Source organism: Sinocyclocheilus anshuiensis, unplaced genomic scaffold (genome assembly GCF_001515605.1).
Source record: "Sinocyclocheilus anshuiensis isolate Anshui unplaced genomic scaffold, SAMN03320099.WGS_v1.1 scaffold902, whole genome shotgun sequence".
NCBI classification, from domain to species: Eukaryota; Metazoa; Chordata; class Actinopteri; order Cypriniformes; family Cyprinidae; genus Sinocyclocheilus; species Sinocyclocheilus anshuiensis.
Window position 1 is genome coordinate 678,964 of NW_015537974.1, and position 20,784 is coordinate 699,747.

Sequence of the window (20,784 nt, forward strand, 5' to 3'; positions counted from 1 at the left end):
GAACTCAGGAAGACGTTTAACAGCGGACCGAGAACTTGGGACTGAGAACACTTTTTATACACAGGAGGAGGGGACGACGAGACACACCTGGGAGCAAATGAAACAATCAAGGGAAACACCTGGGACAAATTAAACATGGGAAAGGAAGGCACATGAGGAGCAAAACAACCACAAAACACGGAACAGAGTCTGACAGTCCCCTGTAGAAGGCAAATGCATGTGTTTATTTTATATAGCAGAGTGTTTCACTAGAATTTTAAACTTTTCACACACTTTCACAGGCAAATTTTCAGCATGCGAGTCAGACATATAAATCATTATCCTGCACACATTTCTCATCAGGCCTGCTAAAATACATATCAGACATATTTTCTATAAGAGTCTTACTTTGAAATCTGATTGGACCGATGAACTCTAGTTCGTCTGTAATGGCACAATACTTTTCAATATTGACAGCCGTTCCATCTATGGAGGAAAAAAAAAACCTGCTGTCAAGAATAATAAAAAGACATTGTAAAGAAAGCTAGGAAGCCTCAAATAAGTTGTACTTTTGACACTGAGCTAATAAAACATTGGCCATTCTTTCACCTTTTTGGAACATAATGTGACCCTGCATAACAATTTTTAGCAATATTAAATTCAAATGTGTTCAAAAGTATAATAAGAACCAGAAATATGTATATGGGTCATTGACATTTTTTTTTTCAGGATGTGTTAAGAATTAAATTCAAATGCATCACAAATGCATTTTTCTAATGACATTTTTATGACAAACATGTATTCAATTTCTAAATTAAAAAAAAACATTATTCACCTCTGGGGGTTTTAAGTAAAAATGTCTAGGTGATGTAACTGAAAAAAAAAATTCCTGAAATTCCTTAAAGAATACTGATATAATCTTCTTTTATTAAAAAAAAAAAGAAGCAGTGAAGCAATTTTGTTTTACAATATTAATACTCTTATCAAGAAACTGACACATGCTTTAAAATTTTATAATGATCTTCTCCTCTTTATCATATCAGACATTATTATTTGTCACTGACCCACAAGTAAATATTTAAGCAAAGTTTTTACTAATTCATGTTTGTAATGTTTATAAGTAATGTTTGAAATGTATAAAAGATAGATAAATAGATAACATTTGATACATATTGTGTTTGTTTTCATAATTACTGTTATGTAAACTTATGTCGAGTTTTGAAACTTTGTACACACTGTCACACCAAAGAAGTTGATCTTTTCCATGGCCTCCAGAATAATCTGAACCGCTTCTCGCTCAGTGACAGTAAAGTTGCGATGGATGCTGTATCTCTCTCTGTACCTCACAGTCTCCATGACTCTCGTTAAAACTTTGCCAATTACCCAAGTACCATCATAAGCAAAGCCATGAAACTTGCTGGCACCGAGATGCTTCAGCTGTCGTCTTTCGTCATACTCCTTCTCGTACTCCTGAGGTGTCTGACTAGAATCAGTATAGATAAATAAACAAAACAACCCCCATAAAACATTGCACATTTTGCTCATGACAATGAAAGATGATGATGCAGTCAAATGTAAACCTTTTTTTTTTTTTTGTACCCTACCAGAGATCCCTCTGATGTTTCTGGTGCTAAGAATCTCAATATCTGCACTGATGGATCTCTCTATGGCAGTCAGTATGTTTTCAGCTGTGCAGTTTGTGGAGTCAGTGTTAGTCCACCAGCTGGATTGGGTCCAGCCCGGCAGAATCCACTGGTACTTTCGGCCATACATGCTGAGATTATACACCTGTGACACAAAAGCATGTTTATGGTTTATGCTGTATTAAGGTGTGGTGCTAACTGCAGTACTAAAATGCTTACTCATTTCCATGTTTTGGCCTACGAAAAAATGCATCATCCCTGCAGCACTCTATAATCTAAAGAGCCTTTTCCCACAGTAAAGTACCTGTTGTGCAATGGAAAGGTTCTATGGATGTTAATGGTTCTTCATGGAACCATCAGTGCCAATTAAAGAATAAGTGCTGGGACATACTTACACAGCAGAAGACTTTAGCAGCTACGCTCACATCAAAATGAGCTATCGCTACTCTCACATCATTGTCCTGTTAAAAAAATAGTCAAGGATGATAAATATCTACAGATATATTATGCACTGTGATCTGTGGATGTGCATTATAAAAACAACGTTTAGCTTTCATGCAACTCTGTAGTGACGCACTTTAGTATAAATAAGCCTTGAAAAGTTCTTTATTGATTTATAGAATGTGTGTGAGGAAACCAGACTATTGTATACAGGCCTTCAGTTTTTTCATACTATCACAAGGGGCTTCAAAGAAGCTCTCTGCCTCTGCAAGCTGGATGTTAGCCGCCCCCAGATGTCTGCTTAAGACTCTCTGTATCTTTTTGAGAGAAGGTGAGTTTTCAGTTCACATTCTATCGAGCTCCATATACTTAATCATATTGTCCCTAATTAGGATTACCTCTGTGAACCTGTGCTCACGCTGAGTCAGTGTACCAACTCTACTCCATCCATACTGCCTGAGAAACCTCACCAGCGCCACATTAACTGCACTGTCTGAGGACACAGTACGGAAGACGTTTGGAAATCTTCTTTTGTTGGCCAGTGAAGGTGCGGTTACTGCAAATGACAGCTGAGAAATGCAGAAATAGTTCCGAAAACAAATAAAACCAAGTCTCTCAAGAATTTCCTTGAGTTGACCAATACAAATGCCATGGAAGTGGCGATAATCATTCTGATTTTTTGAGTACCTGCACAAGGTTCCAACCTTCCAGAGACTGGGCTAAGATGTCACTGACGAACACACCCCTCCAAAGATGTGTAACCATGTGATTACCATGTACAATATATTTAACAATACTACAAATATGAAATAAAAGGTTATCATGCTTATTCCATTAACAGACAAAGTTTTATATATGCCATTATATCACTGTTACTCAAAAAGTTTAAGAAATTTTGCAAAGTAAGCAGAAAATACAACTTAGTTTGTAATATATTTAGTTTAGTCTGTATGAGACTAAAAGATTAGAAACAAATATATAAATAAACAGAGAGACTTTTTTATTTTTTTTATTTTCAACAGTAGCATTAGCATTAGCAACACTGGTAGGTTAGGGCTCTTTCATTTATAAACAGAAATCTAACTGCTATAGTGTGACACTGCCACAGTAAAGCCTGTATGATGCTCACTAGGGATAAAGATTTAAAAAAGGTCCTTCGTTCATCTTCGGAACACAAATTGCAGTTAAGATATTTCTGATGAAATCCAAGAGCTTTCTGACCCTGCATAGACAGCAATGCAACTGCAACCTTCCCAGCCCCAGAAAGGTAGTAAGAACATTGTTAAAATAGTCCAAGTGACATCAGTGGTTCAACCGCAATTTTATGAAGATTTTATGAATACTTTTTGTGTGTAAAGAAAACAAAAATAACAACTTTATTCAACCATTTCTTCTCTTCTGTGTCTGCCTTCGACGCGTGTTCACGACAGTACCACGAAGCATGCGTGTGGTGCTGCTGACGCAGGAGCCGCCTTTTTGATGTAGAACACGGATGCACTGTGCCTTGTTTACAAGCAGAAGAAGACGCACATGAAACAGTCTTCGTAAGATTTCAACAGAGAGGATGATTTGCTATTTTTTTGCCCAGCCTTTCTCATTTGAACCAGAATATAGCAGGTGATGAACTAAGAGAGATGGACGTTCTACATCAGAACAGCAGCACCACATGTGTCATAGTATTCTCGTGAAAGTGCGGCAAAGACTGACACGGAAGAGAAGAAATTGTTGAATAAAGTTATTTTTCTTTTCTTTGTGCACAAAAAGTATTCTTGTAGCTTCATAAAATACGATTGAACCACTGATGTCACATGGACTATTTTAACGATGTCCTTACTACGTTTCCGGACCTTGAACGTGGTAGTTCCCTTGCTATCTATGCAGGGTCAGAAAGCTCTCGGAATTCATCAAAAATATATTAATTTGTGTTCTGAAGATGAACAGAGGTCTTACGGGTTTGGAACGACTTGAGGGTGAGTAATTAAAAACAGAATATTTATTTTTGGGTGAACTATCCCTTTAACTCCAAAGCAATGGTCCAAAATTATTTTTGATTTCAGACATTTGAGCTGTTTTATAAGTGCACGCTCTGGACTGGGATATACATTTTTTTCTGACTATACTCTGAGGACCTTTTTTTCAGCTTTTTTTTTTTTTTTTGGTGGGGGCCTTGAACCAGCAGATAATACCTTTTCTCATTTTGTGGACATTTTATTTTTTCATCTGGATTTTCGGTTTGCTGCCTTCCTCAAAGCAGAAAAGGACTAAGTCAACAGACTGATGAGTATTATCTTTATCATTACTTTTTATTTCTATGGACTAAGGGGCTGGTGTGTTGTGACCAGTGAGCCTATTTATGGACTTTCATTATTTGGACTATTTCATTTGAGTTTATAAAAGGGTCAACAGTTTGTGTTCTGTTTGATATTACTGTCTAACAAATGAGTAAAAGGCAACAATACAACCAAACTCTCCCTGTGATAATGATTAAACCATTTTGTAAAGAGTTGTAGTTGTTATAATTATAAATTATAAAGTAATAATAGTCATTAGTATACCGGTGAGTGGTGCAGGTGATGCTCATTATCAATTACTCCACCGGCCTCACTCCGTTCCCACGGCTCTCGGCCCCACCCCACTCGTCACACTGAGCAAAAATTTACTTTAAGTGGTTGAAAATAGTGAAATAACATGAATGAAAATAAGTGTCTGACCATTAGGAGTTCCTTCAAATGTTTAGAATGGCTCATTGCAGTAATACTCGATGACTGAATGATACTCATTGTTTGATCCATTGATAAACTGAACACCTTTAGCAGGGTCATCATAGCCAGTAGTGGCAAAGAAAAAAGAGCAGAGATAATTAAGCAAGGTAAACTGAATGTTAGAATTAAAAAAAAGGGTCATAACACACTGATGTTGTATCATATCATGGCAGAATCCAGTTCTAGACATTTGAAGGCCCTAGGAAAAATTTGTGTTGGAGCCCCCCCTGCACCGTTCCTCCCCTCCACCTTTCAGGATAAATAAAAACACTCGAAGCAAATATGATTACTAACCTTTTTATTTGTATATTTTACTAGCATTGGTGGATTTTTCCCTATTAATTAAGCTTTAACTAGGGTAAACACTATAAAACTCCTATTTCTTGTCTCTCTCTTTGCACTGTTGTTCTTCCAACTCACCATGGTCTGATGATGAAATGATTTTCACATCAGTTTGGAGCAAAAACTCTAGGCTACAAGATCCAGTTCTCAAAAGTCTTGTGAACAAATGTTCTGTATGTGTTTTATGGTCTTATTTCAGTGACCTTAAAAATGTAGTTTTTCACTAACCACGCATAAATGTTGCTTTCCCAAAAACACAGTCATGTACATACATGCTGCTCACATATTATTGTAGCGCAGTTTGTGCTGATTACAGTGTTATTAGATTTTAGCCATTTATATGTTTATAAGCAACTGAAAAAAGCACAAATGTCAGGGCATGTCAAAACTCCCCCAAAACCCCCTCAGACCCCAGAGGGTTAAAAACGGATAAATCACTGATTAAATGGTAATGCCATTAGATAAGCTACACTGGTTTGTACAGTAAGTCGTGACAGCATATTTTTAAGTTAAGTTAGTTTATTATAATTTAATTAGCAAATACTCATAGAGCCACAATAACTAAAAATTAAGTCAGCCAGGATTTTTTTCCCCCTTTGCAGTAATTTTTTCAGTAATTTATTTACAGTAACATCCACCCACTATTTGGGATAACAAAAAGTTTTGCCTACTCTATACAGTTAAATGGGGGAAATGAACTTCAGCCTTTATATAGATTGTTCAGTGACTCTTTTTGCAGGTTACATTGTTGCGGCAGTAGGTGGCGTTTTTTTCAGTCTTTATAATTTACTCAACAGATTCACTTTATGAGTAAGTCACTGAACTGATTCATTCAAAAACACTGATTCGTTCAGGAACTAAATGCTCACCAGCAGCCTGGAAGGATGCAGTAAATCCTGTGTGTGATTTAGGGTATGAATCATCATTTAGAAAAAAGAGCTGGAGATGGTTACCAGACACCACGATGGGCTTGTGACCTGGGTGAAAACTGTCTGTGGAATTCTGGCCACAAAACTTCCCCATAACCTTCTTATCAGACACAAGCTGAATGCAAAATAAAATGACATCAGACTGTATATTACTGTTGCTCAAATGACTGTGCAGTTCAAATGAGCTAAAAGCCAGTTAAAAGGCAATATAAATCTTTACTGTGATTAGATTTTACAGTATTTTGAAGCGAGGAAACACTTAAAAAGGAAAGCCATAGCAGACACACAGCTTTTTCACAAAAATTATAAAGAAGGTAAAAGGTGTATACGTAGTTTTTCCATGGCTATGCTTGCGGTGCCTCTCTAATGACAGAGCAAGGGTCTAACAGTCATGTTAAAAGACAGATTTGTTTGATTTGGCTGTGCTACAAAAACAGTGAAAGCAAAATATATGAGCTAGAGAGTCTTTTTAGGCCAGAGGGGAAAGTTAAAGTCTGCAGACACAATTTTAGGTAGTACTTCTATAGTGTAGGTCTAAATTGTGGTTTGTTTACAATATGTGCTACCCTTTTTATAGAAAATAAATAAATAGAAATGGTCAGCGAGAGGTTCATTTTTTATTAGATTTTTTTTATGTCTTACAGGGGACAAAATCATCTTGCACAGCGGATGTTAATTATTTGCCATTGTTTCTTCAATCCAGCCCAGGTAGTTCTGCACTTTAGTGTAGTAAGCTTTAGAAACTTGACCACATCTTACAGGACCCCATGACACAATGCCCCTCACCTCGTAGCGCTGCTCTTTAGTTCCATGACCCAACATGGGGAAGAACAGAGGACCCCCACTGTCACCTTGACAACTGTCAACATGCTCAACATCATCTCCAGCACAGAACATGTTATCAGTGACAGGCAGGTCCTCGAAAACACACTGCTTAGAAGAATATTCCCGAATATGCCCATAACGTAAAATTTCACTTGTTAAGCCCTCTTTAAACCCTCCAAAGCCTGATACTGTTCCCATTGTACCCTCCATTACAGATTCATGTGTTTTGTTTGGCAGACACACTGGCCTGATGTTTGGACCGAGAGGCACTCTAGCAGACATTTTGATCAGTGCAATATCATTATCATAGTTTGTTTGATGACCCCTGAAAGAAACCCTCTGATAATTTGGGTGAATTATAATCTTCTCTGCCTCCATAATGACTGGGTTTTGGTTCCTAGCTTTAGTTATTCCACCAAGCCAAGTCATGTTAATGTTTTCAAGTCCATCTACCACATGAGCAGCTGTAAGAGCCCAGTAATCACTGATCAGAGATGCACCACCTCTGGTATGAGTCTTATGGAGAAGCTGCCAGGGAATCTGTCCTGGTCTGGCTGGCATCCCACCAAAGACTCTGCCACCAACACTGACTTCTGTGTTCATTCCACACTCTAAAAAATGTAAAAAAGAAACAAATATATGAACATATGTGTAATGTAAAATAAAGTTAAATAATAATAGTGCAAATGCACAAAATAATAATAATAATAATAATAATAATAATAATAATAAAATCTCTCTTTATCTGTCTGTTTGTCAAGCCACAATTATTACCAGGATAACAAGGTGGAATAATATCATTGTTGTTGACTTCTGTCCATTTTCTTTCAACTGCACACCTGTATGTTACTACACAAGTGAAAGAAAGAAAGGAAATGAGGTCATGATTCATCAATCACAAAGAATAACGGTGGGTTTTGTACAGTATCTGACCTTTGGCAGTATCCTTAAATCTGTAGTATGGCTCATTGCAGTGATACTCTATGACCGAAAGATATTCATTGTTTTCTCCACTGATAAACTGAAAGTCTCCATTCAACAGCAGCTTTGGAGCTCCACAGTCAATAACTGTAATGTGGATGATACATAGGAATGAAATGATGAATGGATACAGTGTAGTCCAATGCAAAATCAGGCGATGAGTATTTACTCACTCTTGCACTCTGGCAGTGTCAAATGCCATTTTCCATTACTCTGACATATGGACTTAAAACTTGAAATCTCCTTCTCTCCCTTTAAGAAGGCAAAGGTAAATGCTTTATGAAATCATCACCATATTTCCCCATCGAATCCTTGTCTATAATCATTAATGCACTCTTAGGGGCTGTTCACACACAATTCATTTTTGTGTTCCACTGCGCTGCTTTTCTATGGGTTTTCTATGTAAACATGCGCTTTACTGTTGCGCTCATGTATTGTATCTATCTTTTGCAGCATCTCACACATGACACAGTGTTCTAAAAATTATCAACTTTTTTAATATGTGTCTTTCATTCCACTGCCCCTTGTCTCGCATTTTTAACCACAAAAACACTTCTTTGTGAATGGCCCCTTAAAGTTCTTGCTTTACTATCAGCATTATTGTAAACCTCACCATCATGAGCTTGTATCCTGGCTTACAGCGCACATGAATGTAGTCTCTGTACAAGTACTGGGCAAAATTTGGTGTGACTGTTCCATTGCCGATAATGCCTGGATGTGGACACTGTACCCCTTTAAAAAAGATGTGAGGAAATTGGACTAATTAGCACCACAGATATTTGAGGATTTATAATATTAGTGTTCTGGTATCCACTGTTTTTCTCAAAAAAAAAAAAAAAGGAAAAAAATGTTTTCTTTCTCACTCTGTGTGGTGTAATGTAAGCTCCACCCCTGACTCTGTCCATATCTGTCAGTGTGATACTCCAGCTGGACAAAGTGAGCGCCTGTGTTCAGGACTTCGGGGCTTTTTCCGCCACAGTACTTTTGGGGCTTTTTTCCTTGGACAGACACCTGAGAAAGAATGAAAAGCAGATAAACATAGAAATAAACCTAAAAATGAACAAATATGAAGATATTTCATGAAGATATATAACCTATAGCAAAGCATACTTGCAGCCAATGGAAGAGGCATGTCTGTCCTTGATTGTAGACCTGCTCTATGTGGAAGTTCTGGCTGAAGTTGAGAGTGATCATGAAGCCTGGCTGCACAGAGATGGTGTAGACGCAGTCCAGATCAAGAGGGGACATGTCTGGGAACCCAGGACTCGAGATGGTCCCCTCTAATTCACTGTGCACCCCACCTCCACACTCCACTAACACAGGGAAGAAACGCAAACCACTTGCTACACGTTATCACTCTTTTTGCCTGTATGTAAAGCTAGATTATGGTTTATATGGTGTTTTTTTTTTAGTATATTTATGTACTATGACAGTTTTTGTTAACATTTTGTTGATATTTTGAATTAGCTTTTATTTTTATATTGTTAGTATTCATTCTAGATTTTTGTAAATTTGTAGATTTTTTGTTGTTGTAATTTTGCTATGCGCTTTTAACATTTTGTTTGTTTACTATTATTTTTCATTCAATATTTGTATTTTATTTTATTTCAGCTTTATTTCAGTTAATACAAATGTTTTTAATAGTTTCGTTTTAGTTAATGATAACCCTGGTTTATTGTTTATATATATTACATTATTCGTATAACTATATTGTTTTCTTTATGCTATTATTTTGATGACCATTCATTAGAATGCAATGATTAAATGCAATTAAAATTGTAAATAGAAATTGCAAATAAACTATTAAAAATCACAATTTAAAAAATGTTTCAGCATTTAGAAAAAATTCCAGAAACATGGTAAAACATCTTTTAGAAAATTAAAACTGTGTTTAGAACCACTAACGTCCATCAAATAAGCAGTGTGCTGGAAATGTAAACATCACAGCGCCTGGGGATTTATTAATGAACACACTCACAGACACAGGTGCGTTGGTCGGGCCGTAACATGTAACCATGGTGACAGGCACACAGGTAGGAGCCAAGAGTGTTGAGGCATATCTGTGAACATGGTGCGTTTTCCACACTGGAAGAGGAACACTCATCTATGTCTAAGGGAACAGGTATAGAAGCATTAAATGATGCACACAAAAAGTTACGGCGTTACTACAGCACTGAATTATTTCATTATGTTTAATTAAATAACATACAACACAAGCAACAGTACTGTTGTTCCAATATTCAGCATATTGCTTTTAAACAAAGAAATAAACAAGAAATAAATATTTACCAAATTTCAGACACAATATTTTAGACCAGTTAGTATGTCTATTTTTGTTGTGGCAATGAAAATAGTTTCAAACAAAGCCAACGATGAATTGACCATTCCGTGTCCCAGAGCAACACACCATAGTTGAATCAGTGTTTTTAAACAAAACCATTGAGCGAATGATTCAATGACTCACTTATAAAGACAGACAGTCACTTGTCTGCACCAACTATGGTGTATCAATGTATACTGTAGATAGTATCAGTTTCTATCCTAAGTTGTGAATTTATCTTATTAAATTTAACTTACAGAAAATTGCAATATTGCATTAAAGAACTGAGAATATAGCACATTTCCATCCCACGTGTCCAAGAGAAGAAAACTGTCATTTCCTGTGAAATTGGCACAAAAAAATTCATTGGTGCCTCAGATGCCTGATGTTTGGGAATGCAATTTATTTGGTTTTGTGCATATCTTCTTATTGAATTAAAAAAAAACATAACTGCATGCCTTAGCATTTCTATTCGCCCTTCCCCCTCTGTATCCCAAAATTTCCATAAAAATTTGTGGATGGAAAAACAGCTACAATCAAATATACAATATAATACAATACTAATCAATATTGTGATGTGCTTCAAATATGTATATAACTCACCAACAGCCTGATAGAATGCGGTGAATCCCAAGTGTGACTCGTGATTTGAGTTATCTGTTAGAAAAACCAGCTGCAGACGGTTACGAGGAGCCAAGATGGGCTTGTCACCCGGGTGAAACCTGTCTATGGAATTCTGGCCACAAAACTTCCCTAGAACCTTATTATCAGACACAACCTGCACATAAAAAAAATCACAAGTGCTGATGCATTAGAAACTAAATAGGCTTTGATAAATAAATGTCTTATAAAGCCAAATGTAGTCACAATGACATTTTGAACCTAATTTATAGTGCATGGAGTATGACTTTCTTTGGAGTTGTTTCCCCACAACACAAAATACAACACAGCAGATTGTGCAACTCAAATGAGGTCACAACACTCATTGTGTATTTTATATGAAGACATCCACATGATACTGAAGTTCTAAGTGGAAGCGTCACTAACCGAGACCGAATCGTAATAACAGTCTGGAGAGGGCTCAATGTCCAGGTGATTGAACGTTAGCTGGATCTGGTAGCCTTGAGGCACCTCCAGGTCCCATTGTTCCTGGAAGTTTGCTGGATATGGTTGAGGGTACTGTGGAGAAGACACCTCCCCAAACATGGCTGGCTCACACTCACACACATTCACACATGCCCACAGCAGGCTGAATCAGTGTTTCAGTAGAAAACAGAAAAAGATCACAATCAATCGTGTTGCTGGAATAATTTAGTTAATAGACTAAATACACATGGGATGTTATGAGATTGTTATGAAATGCTGACATCCACCAATGACTGTTATTAAATTAATCACACAATTTAAATTCTATTTTGTAATATATGCAAATTTGAAGAATAAAATCTAAAAACAACTTACCAAATTATTAGATGTATTCCATCCATAACAAGTACGCAGATGTCAGTAGCCGTTTGACTAAACTGTTTATGCAGTCATGAAGTTTTCTTGTGATAATGTGGTGAACAATCACATATGAGCGAACAAGAGTCTAAAAGTCATCAAAAATGGTAAACTTGTTTGATTTGGCTATGGCAGAAGAAAGAGAGAGAGAGATGTGAGCACTTTTCCCGTAAACCATGCGTTTTAAACCCGTTTACTCAAACAGTAAGGGTTAAAGTCTACAGAGATAATTTTCATGAATCTTTCTTTACAGATTATTAGATGTTTCCATCCTTGTCAGATACAAAGAAGGCATTTCTAAAGCAGTTTTGAGGAAATAAATCATAATTCATAAATCTTCACTGTTTCATATGGGATGCAACGCAGGTGGAAAACCTTTAAAAGTCAGGTTTGTTTGATTTGGCTGAAGATGAACACTAATCTGGAAAGGCACTGCAACATGAAAAACACATAAAAGAAAAAAGAGAGATGTGACAGGCTGGGCAACCCACGAGCACTTTACCTGCTGGATTACCTTTGAAATTAGTGTAATGTTGTTAACATTAGACAAAAATGGCCTTGCCAGAACATTTGATATAAAATAGGAAATAAGACGCTGAAAATCTTTACATGTGAAAATGGTTTTATTGGTGAGTATAAAATAACTTAATATAAAAGTTTCAAAATTCTGAATTATTCATAGAAATAGCAGATGCGTATACATAGATCAGATACAGCAAAGAGTAACTTTATTACAGTTAACAATTGGTGTAGGTGTATATTATTTTAGTGCTTGGATGTTAGTTTTTTTCTATGGTTTCCTTGATCCAATCCAGGTAGTTTTGGACTTTAGTATAGTAGCCCTTAACGCTTTTATTCCCACATCCAATAGGACCCCATGAAACAATGCCTGTAAGACGATAAGGCTTGTCTGGAGACCCATAGCCCAGAAAAGGAGAAAACAAAGGACCTCCACTGTCACCTTGACAACTGTCTACTTCATCTCCTCCAGCGCAGATCATGTTATCGGTGACAGGCAAACCCTCTGAATCACATTCATCAAGTGGATGTATCTGGACATGTCCATAAAGCAGATATCTACTACTTTTATCTTCTTTCATTCTTCCAAAACCTGAGATTGTGCCCTCCTCCACAGGTTCATTTTTTTTCTTTGGGAGACACACTGGCCTGATGTGTGGACCTAGAGGCACCCTGGTAGACATTTTGATGAGTGCAATATCATTATCATAGTTAGATGGAGAATCTCTACCAACTCTTTGATAATTTGGGTGAATTATGATCTTCTCAGTCTCCATAGAGACTGGGTTTTGGCTTTTACCATCAACTATTCCCCCTAACCAATTCATTGTGGTTGTTTCGTATCCATCCACTACGTGAGCTGCTGTTAGAGCCCAGTAATCATTGATTAAAGATGCACCACCTCTGGGACTTTTCTTATGAAAGAGCTGCCAGGGAATCTGTTTAATTAATGCTGGCTTCCCACCAAAGACTCTTCCACCAAAAGAGGTGTCTGTATTAATTCCACACACTAAAAGAGAAAGAGAGAGAAATAAGAAATATATGAAAAAGAGATATGTTAAGATAAAGTATATCTGGGTTTATACTTTATAGGTGTATTCAGAATGAATACCTGGTTCACATTTAGGCAAATCTTCTGTTAATTTTTGACCACTCTCAGACACCCAGTTACCATCAGCATTACAGGTAAAATTACCTGAGGAAAGCGAAGACAGTGAAAAATGTAGAACTAATTAGTATTTTGGTAAAAATTACATCAACATAGTTCACATAAACCATACACATCTCACCATTTTTATCCAGTTGATAAAATTCATTTTCACACTTGAGACTGATCTGGTTCAGATAAGTTGTTGAAGGATCTTTTTCTGATAGCTCCATTAATTCAGGAAGCTCTGGAATGCCGCAATCCACAGCTAAGGAAGAAAACAAGTGCTTTTAAGTTTAAACGCCTTAATGATAGAAATGTTTATTACAAACACGCAACTTTTTGCTTCACAGGATGTTAATTAATGGACAGGATTTGTGTTGATTACATGTGGATTATTGCAGTGTTTTTATCAGTTGTTTGAACTCTCATTCTGACGGCACCCATTCACTGCAGAGGATTCACTGGTGAGAGAGTGATGTAATGCTACAGTGCTTTTTTTTTATGACACATGAACATTTTCAGCTTCCTGCATTTTGGATGTGTCTCCAAACCTAGCATTGTACTCTTGGTGTGCCCACCATGCATCCAATTGTATGCCACAAGTTTGTGCTAGGTTTTGTGAGCTTGTAACATTGCATGACATTATTTACTGTATATAGGAAGAACGGCAGTGAAACAGACTATTTAATTCTAAGATTAGAGAGAGGGAGAAAAATGGTCAGTTAAAAATGAATTAGCCTATGTCTATAAAAAAAGCGAATTGTTCAGAAATCAAGACAAGAAGGTATTATAAGAAGACATTTTCTCACGTTCACAGGGAATAACAGGACTCCACTGTCCATTCTTCTGGCATGTGGCTTCATACTCAACCTCAGCTGATTCATGCTATGGAACATTTCATGCTAAATGTGAGTTTCAATGATTAAAAAAAAAGGTTTGACTCATAAACTAAAGTACATGCTGATATATCATGCCGACTGATATCATCTAACAGCAAAACATAATATCCAAATTTTAAAGCAATATGCATTTCAATTATATTTATTAAAATATAATTTCCTAATATGTGACCCTGGACCACAAAACCAGTCATAAGGGTCAATTTTTTTTAATTGAGATTTATACATCAGCTGAAAGCTGAATAAATAAGCTTTCCATTGATGTATGGTTTGTTAGGATAGGACAATATTTGGCCGAGATACAACTATTTGAACATCTGGAATCTGACGCTGCAAAAAAATGAAAATATTGAGAAAATCGCCTTTAAAGTTGTCCAAATGAAGTCCTTAGCAATGCATATTACTAATCAAAAATTAAGTTTTGATATATTTACGGTAGGAAATTTACAAAATATCTTCATGGAACATGATCTTTACTTAATATCCTAATGATTTTTGGCATAAAAGAAAAATCGATCATTTTGACCCATACAATGTTTTTTTTGGCTATTGCTAAAAATAAACCCAAGCGACTTAAAACTGGTTTTGTGGTCCAGGGTCACATATAATAATATTCTGTTAAATATTATCAATTTAACTGAATTATATTTCATGAGACTTTATTTACTAATATTATATTACAAATTTTAATAGATATTTAAAAGTACATTTTCTAAAATGTCTCTCAGCAAACCCATAACTTTAATCTGTGGCCCTTCAGCCTTAGAAGGTCAAATCAATCAGCCTGAAATACTTACTGATTTTAATACATATCCTTTGTCACATTTCACTGTAACTTTGTAGCCCATGGGATATTCAGAATGCTGCAGGTTCAGACTAGATTTTGGTGTCACAGGTCCAGTACATTTCATCCCTGTAACAAAGCAAACAAACAACAACATAACATGTAAAGAAAGAACTCTCAGCACTTTTCAATCAACCATCAATATTCAGATTAGTGATACATCAACATGAGTTTTTCGATGGAAGATTCTCAGATTATGTTGTCCCACCAATCCTGAACATGCAGTATATCCTTGTTTAGTGTTAAGGATGGGTTGGCAACAGGCACACCTCTCGTTTTGTAACTGAGGCTAAACCCCCGGTTTGCTCCTTTATGGTCTGTCCTGAAGATAATCTCAACACGTTGAGACCTTGTGAGGAGGGACGGAGGGACATCCCTTCCGCAAAATGTCTTAATGTCACCATAGAGAGGTTTTATCTAGATGGAATGAATACAGAAGGAGAAAAGAGGTCAACGAGGAGAAATACAAAGAGAAAGAAACAATTCAATTGCTTCAAATTGCATTAAACATGTTGCATACAGTTAATGAGTCGATGCACTGTCCATTCTCTTTCTCCACATCAAATACCCCCCCAAACGTCAGCTCAAACTGCAGACCCTCTTCTACAGCCAGAGTGTAAGAACACAAAGAGTTTTCAGGGTACGGCTCGGGCCAGTCAGGTGACATCAGCACACCTTCTTGAGAGCCTGTGCGATCTTCACTGCAGCTAACTGACACACAGAGAGAAAACAAAACTGTGTCACTGCTTTAGGGATTATGTATAAAATAGGTCTGTCAAGTAAATAAAAAATTAACTTAATTACGTGTCAAATTAAAGACTTATATTGCATAACCAATTTAAAGATGTACGTTTCAAAAACATGTCTTGTGTGGATTAGCGAAAACTTGAAGACAATTAAGTACTGCAGCCGTGACGTCAAAACCCTGAAGGCTTATTTGCCACTGGTTCCCTCAAGATTGTCCTATGGGTTTTTATAATGCGGTTTTTCAGTTCATGAGTAAAGGCAGAGTCAAATGTACAATCACATTCTTTTTATTATAAGCGCATGCTGCAGTCATGTTGTCTGCCATGTTAAATGCTCAAGTTCTTGAATTCAGGCTGGCTTTCAATGTTTTAATCATTCATCACCTGGAAAAATCATTCTGAAAGTGATTCCAACAATATAGTTTCTCTGTGTCGTTATAGCAGTGTGGAGTTCCCTATTCCCATAGAATTACAATGATTATTAAAAACTTTAGTCTTAGTTTAGTCTTGTTGCTATGCTGATTGTTTAGCACATTTTCATCTTTTTTCTTAGTGGAAGCATATACAAATTATGAAATTATTTGATTTCAAATCAATATTTCATGTCCATGTACAGTATATATTTACTTGCTAAGTAGCTATGTAAAATGCAGAATAAAAACAAGAATTATTTTTAATAATGACTGGTTGACTGTATTCCTTTCATAATTAATTGCACTAAATCAACAAGAGAGCCAAAATACACGTTTCAAAATCTCATTCAACCACAACCATTCATCATTACCTTGGCAGGTGTGCTTATCAGAGTCAAGGATGTAACCTGGTCTGCAGAAACAGCGATAACCTCCAATGTAGTTATTGCAGAGTTGGGTGCATTCATTTTCAGGGTCCTTACACTCATCAACATCTATAAGTCAGCAGAATTTGAGGTTAAAACTTAGATCAGCAATAACCAATAACACTCTCAGTGACCCACAAATAATCTCATATGCTTTCTGCCCAGTAGTCAATGTATTACTCCTCATCGATTACTCACCCTGTATGGTGTAAAAGCCTCGAAATCCAGTGTGTCTCTCAGTGTTTGAGTAGTCTGCGAGAAATGAAACAGAGAGACAACCACCAGGGGAAGAGTGGAGGAAAGGATTGACAGACACCTGCAGCTCCTTCATGGACTTGTGTTCACACAGAGTGAAAAGAAGCACCTCATCTGCATATAACTGGACAAAAATTGTTGTCACTTACAATACACAAAATCTCAATAATCTATGTAAAATATACACTGTAGTAGATCTTATTGTCACACAAAAACTCTCTTTAAAGGAATAGTTCGCCACAAAATGGAAATTTGCTGAAAATTTACTCAACCTCGGGCCATCTAAGACGTAGATGAGTTTGTTTCTTCATCAGAACAGATTTGGAGAAATTTAGCATTACATCACTTGCTCGAATAAAGAACTCATCAAGATGTTTTTAACTTCAAACCATTGCTTTCACTAAAATATCAATCCTCTATCCATTATATTGCCTACTCCAGTGAAAAAGTCATCTTGTCTGAATCAGGAGAGAAATATGCACAGATCAAGCACCATTTACAAACAAAAACAGTCCAAAACAGTTGTAGAGAAATATGTCAGTGGATTTTGATGTGAGAGGACAACAGGGGACGTCTTCACTTGGGGAAGTGTTATTAAGGATTATGGACTCATATTTTGTCCAGAAGCACCGGTATAAAGTTTAAAAGCCTTAATAATAGAAATGTTTCTTACAAACACGCAGCTTTTTGCTTCACAGGATGTTAATTGATGGACAGGATTCGTGTTGATTACATGTGGATTATTGCGATGTTTTTATCAGTTGTTTGAACTCTCATTCTGATGGCACCCATTCACTGCAGAGGATCCATTGGTGAAAGAGTGATGTAATGCTAAATTTCTCCAGATCTGTTCCAATGAAGAAACAAACTCATCTACATTTTGGTCGGCCTGAGGGTTTAGCAACTTTTCATTTTTGGGTAAACTATTCCTTTAACATAAAACTGCACTTCTAAGTACACAGAGATACAATTTTCACTTTTTAAAAAAACCTCTCTCAAACACACATACCTTCAAGGCGTCATCCTCACACTCAAAGCTTTCTTCTAGGTCCATATGTATGAGAGTGAGTGTGATTTTGTGACCGGTCGGAGCACACTTTTTCCAAGTCAGGTTGGAATAGGGATCATACCCTTGTGGATGTCCAGGTGATTGCACCCATCCAGCTGACAGCACGGACCCACACACAGGAAAGAGAAGGACAATAACACTGGACAGGGAGTGGAAAAGTAAAAAAAAAAAAATAGAAAACAAGGGTGAAAAAAGTAGGTCAAAAATTAGTAAAGTAGAAAAGACAGGGATAGACATTAAGAACAAAACCAAAGGAAGCATGCAAAGATAGATAGATAGATAGATAGATAGATAGATAGATAGATAGATAGATAGATAATGACAATCGATATTAAAAATACACTTCATTTCTTTTATAATCCATGCAATATTTGGAAAGATTCTATGTAGAGAAATACATACATACCAAAAAACGATCATGATGAGAAGTGTTAAAACATAGCCCGTGCTCTCCTTCTTCAGCACTTTCACTTTCATGCTCTGTGTGCATCATCATGTCCAGCCCTCTTTTCCCCTAAAAAACAGTCAACATACTTAAACTAAGTGTTTCCCAACATCTGTCAGTGGGCGTTCACCCTGAACTGACATGAACTGGAGGGCGGACATGGCTGCTCCAGACAGACTGTTGTGGGCATATCCAGCATATTAACATTAATTATGCATTCATTTACAGTTTCAAAGTTATTCAGTTATTTAAATACATAAGATCATTATGTACAGTGGCCCAAAAAGTATTTGGGAACTCGTGGATATTTATAAATTGCATAACATATCAAATCACGTGTGTCAGGTCAGTGAACTACAATTCACAGCAAGCACCTCGGATTTCAAATTGGACCGCCCTGGACTCCATATCCCAGAATACTTGGCAGCGCTCTAAATCACCTGACTTCTGATTAGACGCACATGCAAGCAATTCACACTGATTAGACACCCAATATAAAGAGACTCAATTCTACATGCTTTGTGAAGTATCAATTCTTTATCTGGTGTTGTAACTTGTCTATGCCTTTTTGGATGCTCTATGTTCTCCTGGTGTTTTTTTGGATCATTGCTCTCAGTTTCCTGTTCAGCTATTGCCTGACTACTGCCTGCTCTATATTGGATTATGTCCTTTGGATTTTGGACTATTTTGGCTTGCTTTATTCTCAATAAAGAGAGCATACCTGCAACTGCATCTGTCTACTGATCCTTCTCTGACAACGTGGCCATAATGAAGAGCTTATCCCTTTAAAAAATAGCCTTTAGGCCAGGCTTTAGTTTGTCACAGCCGTAATGATTAGCCATTTTATAATTTTTATATACTATTTTAAAAGTTTTTTTTAAATATTTATATTATTATTCTTTAAAACTAATGTATACTAGTGTAATTTGAGTTTTTTTTTAATGTAAAAGTCAACATCTTTTACTAATATGAACACTATTTCAGTTAACTGACAGCTTATGCACAGTTTACAACATGATCCAGAAATATATTGGTTACAGTACAATGCTGAAACCCATGGAAACACTTTAACCTGATAGACAGAGAGTAAATATGCCTCCTGGTGTAAGAAATGAAAAGGAGAGATAAAGTGAGGGGTGGAGACATTAAAGAGGAAGAGAAAAGAGTCAAATAGATAAAATGGGAAAGGGAGAGAGTGCAAAGGTATGGAAGCCCGTTTCCGCCACTGAATAAAAAACTCACAATTCTGAGAAAAAAAGTCACAAATACGAGATTTAAAGGGTTAGTTCACCCAAAAATGAAAATTAGCCCATAAATTACTCACCCTCAAGTCATCCTAGGTGTATATGACTTTCTTCTTTCAGACGAATCCAGTCGGAGTTATATTAAAAATTGTCTTTGATCTTTCAAGCTGTTTAATGCCATATGCATCAGTCCAAAATAAGTTAAATAAAAAGCGCCCATCCATAAAAAAAAGTGTATCACACGGCTCCGGGGGGTGAACAAAGGCCTTCTGTAGCAAATCGATGCATTTTTGTAAGACAAATATCCATATTCAAAACGTAATAACTAACCCTTTAAACAAGAATTTTGAGATAAAAAGTCGCAATTACCTTTTTTATTTTTTTATTCAGTGGCGGAAATGGGTTTCCATACTGAGGGAGAGAAGAGAGCAGGTTTAGAGGGTAAAGAGAGAGATGGGGGCACAGAGGAAGAAAAGGTTATCTGCACTGTGTTTTTTAGATGTTTTCCAACAGTAATTTTACAGCAGGTACTAGTATACTATGTAAAATACAGTGGTGTATAGAGCTGTTTAGTTCTATTTGTGTTTGCTGTTGTGTAGTTTTACAAAATACATTGATGTTCATACACATTACACTTAACATTTACTCTAATGCAGCAGTACATTTACCAACTACATTACATACTGACCATTGCCAATCAATTCCACAAATTCTGCTACATTACAAATTACTCAGTCTCATTTATTTAATACCTACAAATGAGCTAAGCAAGCTAAATGACACCAGACAAAGGAAGTAAAACAGAAAGTGTTCATAGCTTTATTTAACACAAAACTAAGGAAGTAAAATTGTCACTATTACAGAGATAAATCTCTAGAGCAGGCCATGAATCCCACTTCTGTTGTTGTAGATCCTGAATGTGAAGTTTTGCTTTTATTTTTTAACTGGGATCCAGGGGCCCTCAAAGTGTGCTAAAATAAAAATAAAAAATTCTGAATTTTACATTATTACCATTTTAATTTCCTTTCTAAAGGCTAGTTGAAAATCATG

At 36.4% G+C, this 20,784-nt stretch overlaps 2 protein-coding genes and 1 pseudogene across 2 annotated transcripts; all 3 read right to left on the reverse strand.

Annotated features, from left to right (window-relative positions):
• Positions 1-523: 523 nt before the first annotated feature.
• On the reverse strand, positions 524-2,839 carry LOC107672100 (gamma-aminobutyric acid type B receptor subunit 2-like; annotated as a pseudogene).
• Positions 2,840-6,694: 3,855 nt separating this feature from the next.
• On the reverse strand, positions 6,695-11,863 carry LOC107671893 (complement C1r-A subcomponent-like). Its single transcript, XM_016464903.1, has 11 exons — positions 11,684-11,863; positions 11,270-11,471; positions 10,826-11,000; positions 9,881-10,012; positions 9,013-9,215; positions 8,766-8,913; positions 8,516-8,634; positions 8,076-8,154; positions 7,855-7,989; positions 7,696-7,770; positions 6,695-7,532 (listed from the first exon to the last, which is right to left on the reverse strand). Exons 1-11 carry the CDS (start codon positions 11,707-11,709, stop codon positions 6,769-6,771), a joined length of 2,058 nt encoding a protein of 685 aa, XP_016320389.1. The 5' UTR covers positions 11,710-11,863; the 3' UTR covers positions 6,695-6,768.
• Positions 11,864-12,329: 466 nt separating this feature from the next.
• Positions 12,330-18,541, reverse strand: LOC107671886 (mannan-binding lectin serine protease 2-like). Its single transcript, XM_016464890.1, has 11 exons — positions 18,452-18,541; positions 17,986-18,184; positions 16,920-17,100; positions 16,668-16,790; positions 15,658-15,848; positions 15,407-15,554; positions 15,091-15,206; positions 14,204-14,279; positions 13,534-13,659; positions 13,356-13,439; positions 12,330-13,253 (listed from the first exon to the last, which is right to left on the reverse strand). Exons 1-11 carry the CDS (start codon positions 18,520-18,522, stop codon positions 12,505-12,507), a joined length of 2,064 nt encoding a protein of 687 aa, XP_016320376.1. The 5' UTR covers positions 18,523-18,541; the 3' UTR covers positions 12,330-12,504.
• Between the last annotated feature and the right edge of the window lie 2,243 nt (positions 18,542-20,784).